At 40.9% G+C, this 12,523-nt stretch overlaps 1 protein-coding gene across 2 annotated transcripts in view; it reads right to left on the bottom strand.

The window, feature by feature from the left end:
- Positions 1 to 7,543: 7,543 nt before the first annotated feature.
- The window catches only part of PLAA (phospholipase A2 activating protein), an 83,691-nt gene continuing 78,711 nt past the window's right edge, over positions 7,544 to 12,523 (bottom strand). For both annotated transcript variants that reach the window (XM_030194169.1, XM_030194170.1), the window contains 2 exons: positions 11,466 to 11,630; positions 7,544 to 8,440 (listed from right to left, as the gene is read on the bottom strand). In XM_030194169.1, coding sequence (XP_030050029.1) covers positions 7,875 to 8,440; positions 11,466 to 11,630 — 731 coding nt within the window. In that variant the 3' untranslated portion in view covers positions 7,544 to 7,874. The remainder of the gene's footprint in view (positions 8,441 to 11,465; positions 11,631 to 12,523) is intronic.

Raw genomic sequence — 12,523 nt, 5'->3', positions numbered from 1 at the left:
GGAGCCAGCAGGAGGGGGGAGAAAAGGAGGGACCTGGCATCACCAGGTTTGCACTTGCTCAAGAAGAGCCCTCAACCCCAGGTACTCAATAAAACCTAAAAATTAGGCTTGGAGACCTAGCCAGAGCTGCTGCTGTGTGTGACCACCACCTGCTGAGATAGAGAACATACTGAGGAGTTTCCGGCAGCACATGACCACATATAGGGAGGCAAAAGGATTGCTCTCTATCTCCACCTGCTGGTAGATGGACACAACCCACCAGTCTATGGATTGATCAGCATGATGATATGGAATTCCAAAACTGATTGGGAAATTGCTTCCAACTTCTTCACAAGGTTTCTCCAATCAATTAAAAACAATTTTAAATCTTTACCATTGCGGTTTTCTGGGTAATCAGGTCTGCTACAAACAAGCCTCTGCTTTAAAATCATTAGACAGGAACATGTCATTAATAGAAAAACAAATTAGGGAAAAATAAAAATTACACCAGTATCCAATTATTAAACAGTGGAAATTAGGGAAAATAAAGTTCTATATGTGTAGTAAGAAAACTAATGCATAGCTTGCATAACAAAGAAGATTAGGAGCACAATTTCTCCATTTATACTAAACAAAGGGCATAAAGAATACAGGAAAAAAAAGAGGAAATTAGTTTAACATGACAGCTGTTTACAATTACCATCAAAAATTGTATATATGTTATTTTAAAGCATCCCTCTTGTTTCTGAAATAATATGGTGAAAGAGAAAGTAATTTAAACCAATTAGGGGCTAGGCAATCACTTAGAAAGACACTGTCTTTGTTCTGGGGCAGTATAAAACATTTTCTTTCAAGGCACATAAAATATCTTAACTTCTTAATCTAAACATTCATCTATATTTACTTTTCCTGTGAGGCAGTTTCTCTAGAATCTCAGCTACCTGAGGTAGAGTGACAGATATTTATTTGTTATATTTATATCCCACATTTTCCCACCTATTTGCAGGCTCAGTGTAGCTTACATAATACCGTAAGGCATATGCCAAGACCGGTAGAGAAACAAATACAAGGTGGTATTATGGTTGAATAAGTTACGTTTGTTCCAGGCATAATGGGGTCCAAGAGGAAGGATATACAATGTCCAGTACGATCTTTGGTTTTACTGTGTTGCAGAGTGTAGGTATTTATGTTGGATAAGTAGGGTATGCCTTTTTGAACAAGTTGGTTTTTAGTGATTTCCTGACGTTTAAGTGGTCGAAGGTGGTTTTCACTGCTTTTGGCAGTGCATTCCATATTCATATTAATGAACTAAACACATTTAGTAAAACAGGATACAAATATTACCTTGCATTATTAGCAAAACAATAAGTTTCAGCAGAACTGTTGCAAATCCTGTGTTGATGAATCTCACTTGTAAAATACAGCTGATCATAGAGAGAAAAGCAACCATATGGGAACAATAAAATCTGCAACTGCATCACAAAGTAAACTGTAAAAGTACATAGCATGTAGAAATAAATATATAGGCAGGAACCTTACAGTAAATCTCACACAATGTAAAATTTATCCTTGTAAATCAAAATCCAAAAGTGTTTTGAAACCAATCTAAGAAAAATCAGCTTTAAGAAAAGTCCTGATGAAGCAGGCAAAAAGCTGTATCCTTGACTGACCTTTACAAAGATTCACACAATCAAGATGGGGCAAAGATATCTTCAAAATAGAAGTTATCTTTAAGGAAAAGTGTATTGTAACTAACGCATTAAAATGATTTAAAATGTTAATAAGATGTTGGGAAGAGACAATATATAAGTAGTTAATAGGACTAGGTCTCCTATTTACAATGCTTTGCTACCATCCCCCCTTCTGTCTGGCATTTTCCTGGGAAAAGAAAGATAATAAAAGGTTGTAAATTAGATCATGTTATTGAAATGCAGTACTAGGCATATCCTTTAAATAACACGATGGTAGTCACAAGTATGCATGAGAAATTACCAAAACAGTGTCCTAGGGCTAGAAGTACTTATGTGCACAAATTAATATGAGATAGCTACTCCAGAAGGAAGGAAGAAAAAAAAATGGCTCTGGGATGTCAAAATGAATTTAAAAGTTAAATTGTGTCAATAAGTCTCTGCCTAGTAAATTTAAGGGGCACAATAGGGCAGACAATAAAAGAACTGTAACTTCTTATCCAGAGACATGAATTTTAACAAACCCATTTTGTTAACATGTTCATTGGATAACTAATTCTTTTTAGTAATTTCATAGGGGCATTGGTCAAAACTAAACTGTACAAGGCTGAAAATAATTATTATGGGAACTCCCTCATATCTGGGGGCTGCTCCTACACTCTGAAGCATAATGACCAATATTATTGCATTGCCAACATTGAATATTGGGGTCGGTGAGATGAACTAGGTTGTCCAGCTCTGCCGTGGCCAGAGAAATCAAAGCCTCTCTGTCTCCCATGAAAATGACCTTTAGGTGGGCTGTCATATGGTGGAGGCGCTGGCGAAGCCGTAGCTTCAGGTGGAGGAGGTGGGAATTTACCGACCAAAACCCATGTATCTCTGCATTCAGAGGCATAATGTCCAAAGTTGTTATATTCCAGCACTGAATATTATAGTGGCAGGACGGACTAGGTCCATCTCTGCCATTCAAATAAAAAACAAAATTGTGGTCTTTTTTGCCCTCGTCAAGATGAGAACAATTTTGATCTTGATGGTGTTTGATACAAGATTTGCCCTTCTTATGTTTTTCATTATAATCAATTAATGCTTTTAAAGTGGGCGGATTGAAAGATCCGTGCACTGGCCAACAAAAATCAGTTTGTTTTTGGTTCCATTTATGCAATCTAGTACGGGTCTTAGCAAAATCTTTATCTAGTGGAAAGTATTTAATTACTATCTCACAAGACATGGCCCTCTTACATTCAATACTGTGAACAAAATATAATAAAAATTAAATGTTCTACTTACCACTCTTCGTCCTAACATGGACTACCAGGAATCTAGAAGTCCTGCAGCTTGAAAATTGAAGACTATTTTTATTCATCACGTAGTCAGCTAGTCAGATGACCGCGTCCAGCGTCCCAGATCGAGATTCTATCCAACTCTATCCAAGTATAAAACTAAAAACTTGGATCCACTTTTTATTGTCTTTTTCCTATTTTTTTAAAAAACTTTTTATGGTACCTTGACCTCTCAGGGGAGTCAAATATCCCTCCCATCATGTCGGGATTGGAGCATTGGACCTGTTGATATTTGAAATTCTGTCAAAACCCAACATTGTTGGCGTGTGGATAGGAGCACAAGAATTTAAGCTTTTAGAGAGCTTCATGAAATATGAGGACTAAAGGTTTAAACTTAATATGGTAAAGTTTATGGCTACAGATGAGTTCCTTAAAAGACAATGGGGTTGTAATTTCCCTTTGAGATGGATAGAAGAGAGCTTTTGATACCTTGGTATACAATTGCCCTCAGATCACTGGAAATCAGGTCAACATATCCCATTATTTAAATTCACCAGGCAACAGCTCACTAAGGGCCAGATGCACTAAACTTAACGAGCCAGCAACGTGGTTTTTAAACTGGTTCTAGCCAGTTTAGCGCACAAGTAGTAAACCAGGACATGTACAAACGGTTTCCCCGAGCCATTTTCCTGTCACGGTAGCAGCTAACAAAAACGGAATGCAAATAATCTACAAGTTATTATAACGAGCTAATTAGCAGATGCACAGCAGTTTTCCGACCCCAAGCACCGTGGAAAACCTAACGGGAGGTCTGCACCTCTCGTTGGGGCTTCTGAGCGGGACTCATGCAGAGGAGGACGCCCATCACAAAAGCTGAAAAAAACATCCAAGTGCTCATCAGGGACGTCTTTTTTTTTTTTTTTTTTAGTGAAAGACGTCTTGGGGCAAGCTGCATGAACCATACGTAAAAAAAATCTAAAACGTTAAAATACTTAACGAATTTGAAAAAACGAAGAATGCACCAAAAAAACAAGTCGCACATGTTCGGTACAATGTATCAAAGATTCGTAATCCCCGTCAGTAATCAGCCCCTAAAGCACGCGCAGAGCAGCCAAGCATTTTGCTGGTTTCTCTGCGCATGCCACAAACGTCAAAACACCAAAAAAAAAAAAAAAAAAAAACACGTGGCTCCCCGCTTCCCCCTGCAATAAAAAAGAAAATCAAACCGAAGAAAAAAAGGATTGGGAGGGGGCAAAGGCGCTCGTCAGGAGCGTCCTGTATGGACAGCATTGCTCCCCCCGCCCGAGGTTGCTGCTGCTCCCCGCTTCCCCCTGTATTAAATAAAAAATAAAAACAAAAATGAAAAGTTTAACAGCCCCGGCCCCCCTTCCTTCCTGTCTCTCTATTTCTCCTAACATGATGTCCTTCAGAAAAAAAAAAAAAAAAGTTAAGTTTTGTTTCAGCACTAATCTGCTGTCTGGTTTTCTTTTCATGTGCTGATTTCCTTGTAACAGAACAGCTTTGACCCCTTTCCCCTAGGCATTTTTCTGCAGTCACAGTAGGGAGCTCCCTACAAGATCAAAGGCAAAAGCAAAAGCATTTAAAGCCTCCCCAGAGCCCCTGCACCACTCACTCTACCAATTAGTGTACCTGGAGTGAGATCCTCCCTGACAAACACCTGGACATTTTCCTTCAATTTTTGTGATGGGCATCCTTCTCAGATGCGTTTTTCTTACCTGCCTGAAATGACCACAACCATGGAGATTCTCTCAACATTCTCCTTGTCCCCTCCAAGGTTGTTTTCAGCTTGCGTCCCCCCCCCCCCCCCCCCCCCCCCCAGGATCGGGACCTGCGAGGACGTCCAAATCAAAACTATTTGGATGTCCCTTCCTCCAGGTCTCAGCCAATCACAGGGCGTTTAGCTGATACCGGTAACAGCTAAACGCACTGTGATTGGCTGAGACCTGGAGGGAGGGACATCCAAATTGTTTTGTTTAGGATATCCTCGCAAGTCCTGATCCTGCCGGGGGGGGTGGGGGGGGGGGGGGGGAAGCTGAAAACAACCTTGGCGGCAACAAGAGAATGTGGAGAGAACCTCCATGGGTGTGGTCATTTCAGGCACGTAAGAAAAACACGTCCGAGAAGGACGCCCATCACAAAAGCTGAAGGAAAACGTCCAGTGCTCGTCAGGAAAGTCCTTATTTTTGTGAAGGACGTCTTTGGCTGCTCTGCGCATGATCAGCTGGCCGACTGGAATGAAATAGTGTGCAAATGAGCTAACAGCAAGCAGCTCATTTGAATGCGATTTTCTTCATGCATACCCTTTCCTTACCGATTCGCTAAGGGATCGGTAAAGAAAGGGCTCTTTACGTGGGGTTAGTGCATCTGGCCCTAAGTGGCAGGAATTGCCTTTATCTTTGAGTGGGAGAATTACCCTTTTATCATACGACATTAATCTCAAATTGGATAAATGTGTTTCAACATATCTTTATTTGGGTACTTAGCAAAACACATACAAGCTTTGAGGAGACAGATTACTAGATTTTACTGGGGAAGTAAACAACGGGCTAAAAATTGAGAAATTATATGGGAATTGGAGTCGGAAGGTTTGGGCCTTCCAAATTTGAGGCTGTATAACTGGGCATGTATAACTCAAAAAGGAGTTCTTTGCCCTGTTGCATATCAACTATCTTTTACAGGCCCATGCGGACTGACTTCCCTCCCACATTAAGAAAGCACCCTTCTATAGCCACTGAGAGTAGCTTGACCATCAGCTATTATCAGCTTGGCGTCTTAACCAGTCTTCTACATATTTTCTACCCACAAGTGGTATCATTTTCTTTTCCCCAGGTATCATGGGCAAAGTCTTTAGACACTGAGTAACTAGTGGGTTTAAGCTAGTTAGGCATTTTCTGCAGGAAGATGGGAGGGTAATGTCTTTTCAGGTACTATCACAACATCCTGCAATAAGATGCATATATGTCTTTGGATACGTGCAATTAGCTCAATACATCTCTTTGTTGAAGGATTGTTTTCCTGTGGGGGGTGTATGATAAATTAATAGCGTAGCCAGACCTCAATTTTTGGGTGGACATGACCCATTTCCCCTCTGCCTGCTACCCCGCACCCCAAAAGCAGTAAAAATGAATATCTTGGCTGGTGGGGATCCCCTAAGCCCCAACAGCTGAAGAATTCTCACTGAAGTCCCCCTCCAAGCAGTGTCAGCCTCATGGCAGCAGCGCATTTACAGCTGCTGACACCAGTGCTGCCCCCCACCCCCGTGCATGCTCATTTCAACCAGCATCCTCTATGTACAGGGGTGCCAATTGAACCAAGCAAGCGTGGGAGGAAGGGATGCTGGTGTCTGCAGCTGTAAACATGCTGCCATGCTGCTGACAGTCCTGAGGATGAGACTACCGCGGGGGGGGGAAGGGGGGGGCTCCAGAGAGGAATCTTCAGCTGATGTGGCCCAGGGATCCCCAATAGCTAAACTAATGTGTGCCACCACTGGATGGGCCTGAAGCAAAACTGGATAGACCCCTACCCATCTGAGCCTATGCCACTGTAATAAATTGAAGGAATTTATTTTTTAAAGTGAAGCGGATTCCCCAGGAAGATGCTGGTGTCACAGCTACAGAGGGCATTGTGGGGAATGCTACTTCTTAGAACCCATCATACAATAATCGATAAATGGAATGCAGAATAAAGGCACAAGGCTATCTACAGACATTAGTCAAGCTTTAAAAGCTGTTCCTAGAGTGATTGTTGGTATGATTGGTTGGAGTGCACATTTAGGATAATTACCAGAGCCTATTTCTCTCAGGTGCAGGCCCAGCATGTGGGATGCACAGAGTCCTCCACTTGTATAAAATGTGGAAGGCTTCCTGTCCCATGCCTTGTAGACCTGTACACAATTCAATCATTTTGGTCTAAGATTTTGCAATACCTGAGTGATCTTCTGGGAATCCCAATTCAACTGTCTCCTCTGGGTATCTAATTTGGGAAAGCATCAAGCTATGGGATATCTGGTATTGGGAGATGCTTGTTATTTTACAAAGCATGTACGGTGGGGCAGAAATGTTTAATGCAATGTTGGCTCCAAGACAAATCACCCATCTATTGGCACTGAAGAAATGTGTTTCATTCCTTGATGTTGCTGGAAGAGATATCGGTGCGACTTTGAAAAGAGAAGGGAGGTTTCTCACTATACGGGATCCTTATCTTCAGGCTCCACCACATAGCTTGTTTTTGAATGCCTTACACATAGGTAACCCTTTTTGGGGAGAGGAGCTGATAGGGATTTGAGTTGCTGTTTAATGTGGGTGAAGGCCTCTAAGAATAAAGACCACCTACTATGCTTGTTGTTATATCTTGGAGGAAGGGTGAGAAGGTTCATTGTTTCACACATTTAATGGTTGCATTGACTTTTTGATTGTACTAATTTTAATTCAATAAAACAGATTTGTACCTTAAAAAGTCCCAAAATAAAAGCCTATTTGGGACTTCTAACCTAGGCTGTTATAATTATCCCTATAACTGACACCAGAACAGATGCTCAAAACAACTGTGCAACTAATAAAAATCACACAATCTACATCAGTGCAAAAGGCTTTATTTAGTCTGTTTCAATCTTAATGACAAGTTAAATCTTCATTAAATTTGTACTTTAACCACATCCACAGCATTCTCTCAACTATGCTCATAGTATTGCAAATCTGAAAACAGTATTTCTCCTGATACTCTAGGGCAGTTCTCAACCCAGGCCTTGGGACATACCCAGTGAGTCAGGTTTTGGACAGATCTGCATGTATTGTGTATAAATATCAAGCATATTCACTGTGGATATCTTTAAAACTTGACTGGTTGGGCATATCCCAAGGCCTGGGTTGAGAACCCCAGCTTTAGAGTTTTCAAATACTGGAGAGAATTATAGCAGATTCAGAACAAGTTTACAGCACTCACTTATTTTAGCAGGTTCCGATACAGCGGCATATTTTTTGATTTGAGAGTCAATGCCTAAAGACTTGGCCAGCTGGATGGCATTCACGTCATCGCTGATCAGTGTCCCCAAAGCCACCAGCAACCTGAAAGCAGCTTCAAGGTCTTGTACCATTTCTATGGCTGTGCTGACGACAGATAGGCACTGTGCTTTCCCTTCAATGTCATTGTCTTGGTGCAAACAGATTGCATAGTTGAGCACCAATGTGGCCAGAGCAATGTGAATGTTTTTATTGACACTTGCTTTCAGTTCTATTGCCTGCGACAATATTTGATCCCTGTGCAACATCATGAGTTTCTGACCTGGTTGCCAGGCAAAACAATTGCAGAATATTCTAAGAGCAAGCAGCTGGTTTGCTGGTTTGCCCTGAGGGTTCAGGTGCATTATGAGGTAGCTGCAGAATTGACCAGTGGCTTTGTCACTGCACAAGTTCTCATTCACACTGGGGTGCCGAATGGACAACCGGAGAATGTCTAGTGCTGGGAAGACTATATCTAGGACAGAAAGGAATGGGAGAATTAGTTTTTTTGCATTTGATGCACACTCTAGGACATCTCTCAGAAGTACAAAGCTTTATGTGGCACTACTGGGCTACTCTGCCAAATCTCTATCTGTAGGAGAGAAACATTAAACTTTTAACCAAATATATTGAACAATTTCCACCAGCATTCTAAAACTCACATGTATATTACAGTGGAAAGCTCTCTCCAACCTCTTTCTTTAGAGAGTTTCCACCAATTGGCATGGACAACCTAAGAACAGTGAAGTACAAAGGGAAAAGTCAAACACTGGGTGTATATATATTTTTTTTACGACAGTGGTTCTCAACCTGACTGGATAAGTGTGTCCCAAAGACAGGGTTTTCAGGATACCTACAATGAATATGCATGAGATAAATTTGCATATGCTAACTCAATTACCTGCAAATCTTATGCATATACATTATTGGTATCCTAAAACTCTGACTGGATAGGTGTGTCCCAAGAATTGGGTTGAGAATCCTTACTTTAAAACTAGTGTTTCCCAACTCTGGTCCTGGAGTACCCCTTGCCAGTCAGGTTTTCAGGATAGATTTACACTACCATGGAGGTATGGCATGTAAATTTAACTTGTACATATTCATTGTGGGCATCCTGAAAACCTGACTGGCAAGGTGTGTCCTAAGCACTGGGTTGAGAACCCCTGGACTAGAACAAATAATGCAAAAATAAATAAAATCAAAAGTTGTGCAAAGGCCCTACAAACAAAAAGCCCCCCTGCCGCTCACCACCTCTGTTTTGTGCTCTCCTCCCCTCCTCTGCTCACCTTTACTCACCTTCCTCCTTTTGTTCCCCTTCATCTTTGGGTGGTGGTGCACCAATAGCCCCTCTAAGTATATTACAACCTCATTCGGGTGCTATAATAGCCTCTCTCAGTGCATTTTCCCCAAGCTTCTCTCTGGCACAAAGTACCCTCACTTGTAAACCCTATAGCAACGTCTTTGATCCCCACAACAACCTCACGGTCCTGGAGGTCATATCTGATGGATTCCCGTGATACCCGTTTCCGTGCAGAATTGCCTCATATATAACACACCCCTATTCTCACCGACAGATAATGCATAAAATTACACTCGTCTTGGAACAATTATCCTTAAAATTAGAATTTCATTCTGTGTAGACATTATCCAAAAGTTGGTGCACTCAGAACCTCCCCCCCCCCACCAAAAAAAAAAAAAAAAAAAAAATTCAGCGCCATTTAACCATTCAGAACGGTTGTTCACCGGTTAAATAGCGCAGTTAGCCAGTTATATCGGCCTATATAACCGGCTATCTGCTGATTTTTTAAACTGGGTTTTGCGGTTTTCACGATCTTTGGCCAGTTTAAAGATAACCGGCTAAGTCTGAATATTGACTTAGCCGGTTATCTTTAAACCAGTCAAAAATAAACTGGATATTCAATGCCGGTCACTGGAAACAGCCCGGCATTGAGTATCAGGGCTTAGCACCAACCGTGGGAGTTAACCGGTCTAATTGCCACAGTCTGAATATCAGCCCCACACATTTTAGTATTTGCACATGTGCATATTTTTAATTGTACATGTTTATTATTCTAAATCAAAAATTCTTTTTAGCCATGATGTTCTTTTAATCTATTAACTACATGTCTAGAATTTTAGTATACATACAAGTTGTTTTATTTTTTTTAAATCAATGACATTGTAACTGAAGTTAATATGTTTATGTATTTTTATAGCCTCAAAAAGCATGAAACATACAGTCTGCTAACAAAATGGCTAACAGACTATGGGGGGGGGGGGGGGGGGGCTACAAACAAACAGTGCCTCAAAACTCAAAGCATCAGTCGGACCAAATGTCAGTTTTCTCAATGGAATTCCCAGATATTATCATTGGCCTCAATAAATCAATCAACAAACTCCAGAAAAGAGAGAGCAACCAAACAAACTCCCAAAAACGGAGAAAGAAGTTGCTCACAAAAGACACTGAAGAAAAATAGCGAAACCCAGTGTTTTTGTCATAAAAAAAACCAATTCCACATCGAATCCCCATTAGTCCCAATAAATAATGCTAGTAATTCACGAACTATAATCAAAATACAGTTCCACAGATAGTTAGCTTGGCTAAAGAGGTATCTTGTCCCCATACCGGATCGTCGAAACCATTACTGCTCCACTGCATTAGAGAGCTCTCCTTCCACTGCTGTGATGCATAAACAGATCCCAACTGTCCAAAACCTTGACAAGGGCGACTTGTTTCATGAACTTGCTTGCTTCAGGTGGTGTGGGATTTGGCTATTTTTCTCTGGGGGTTTTTTGGTGAGCAACTTTTTGCTCCGTTTTTGAGAGTTTTTTTGGCTGCTCTCTTTTTTTGCTGGAGTTTGATGATTTTATTGAGGCCAATGATAATATCTTGGAATTCCTTTGGGGAAAATTACACATTTGGTCAGACTGATGCTCTCTGAGCTTTGAAACCTTGTTTAGCGCCCCCATAGTCTGTGTTAGCCATTTTGTTAGCAAACTGCATGTTTCATGCTTTTGGGGGATATTTTGAAAGTCTGCTACCCCTTGTGTATTTTTTATTATGCATTTGTGTCATGTCACTATTCTGAATGATTGTACACGTGTTATGATTTTAATTATATTGTGTATATGTGATTATGATTTTAACTTGTATGGATGTCCCTAATGTTTTTATGATTTGTAGTCACTGCTCCTGAAGCAGCCTGCAACAGGTGAAATGTGGCCACATTAAATAAAGCATATCTTCCTTCCTTTATTCTTATAAGTGCATAAGTCACATGAGGAAACACTAAGCCTGCTTTAGTTACTGTCACTTTGGGAAGAAAAAGCTGTACAATACAAACAAGAAGTAAAAGGAAAGAAGTCTGAATTTACCAAGAACAAGGATTAAAATGGACTCAAAGTGCTCCAACAAGAGAGATTTCAAAGAAAAGAAACATACTGTTGGATGCAGTAGCCAAAATCAAGAGACTGCATAGACGAGTGCCTCCTTTCCATACCTTCAGGCCAATGAGCTGCTTTCCACAGAGTTTCCATTTGTGGTGCTGTGGGTGTTTCCCCAAAGGGTTTACATGTTATAGCCAATAGCTTTTCAAGCAGGATCAAATCTTCCTCTGCTAATCTCTTTTCTTCAGGTGCTGCGCCATTGAGCTCCTTTACTTTCCCTAAAATGGGACAGAACAGAAAGTAAGTGCCCACTCAACTTGATGAAATACAGGATTATAACTTTGGAAAATGTTCCAAATTGGGAGAAGTCCCTTCTGAGAACCCACAGAAGGTTTTTATTCATGAAGAGGCTGAACAAAAATAATTTCCCATAATTTATGCCCTATATAAGCTGTGATCTCCTCAGCACAATTCTGTTCTCTGGTGTTACGGTCTCCAAAATCTCCTTCCCAAATAGTTCACCAAGTTGCCCCCACCCACCTGCTTGCTTTATATTAATGGCCCTGAATGTTACTTTCTGGTATAACTGTGTATTATGTTGTGTATTTACCAGATTTTGTGTGTGTGTTAATATGATTTTATGTATGTATTTTTGTAAGCTGCCTTGAATAAAGGCAGGTTAAAAATAATAAATTCAACTTCAACATCCCCTATTTTCATTAAGATCTCACAGCAACTTGACCCGTGACTCCCTTTCTCATGGGCTTCATCATACTTCATTCCACTCCATCACACCATTGCCGAACTGCAACCTATCCAATCCCCATTACATATCTAAAGGCCAGTTTTCATGTTCAAAATACAAATGATGGCCTTGCACAGACACACTACAGCAGGTCCCCCCCCCCCCCCCCCCCAAGTCCAGTCCTGCAGTACCCCTTGCCAGTCAGGTTTTCAGGATATCCACAATGAATAGGCATCAACTTGATTTACATGCACTGCCTCCATTATACACAAATCTCTTGGATACCCTGAAAACATGACTTGCAAGGGGTATTCCAGGAGCAGACTTGGGAAACACTGCACTATAGTAGCCAGAAAGGGACATCCTTTCTGTGAATATAGTCATTTGAGTCCATGTCCATTTGGGGTTTTCAAGAAGCAATCACAA

Source organism: Microcaecilia unicolor, chromosome 2 (genome assembly GCF_901765095.1).
Source record: "Microcaecilia unicolor chromosome 2, aMicUni1.1, whole genome shotgun sequence".
Lineage (NCBI taxonomy): Eukaryota > Metazoa > Chordata > Amphibia > Gymnophiona > Siphonopidae > Microcaecilia > Microcaecilia unicolor.
This window is presented reverse-complemented; position numbering and strand designations above follow the sequence as displayed.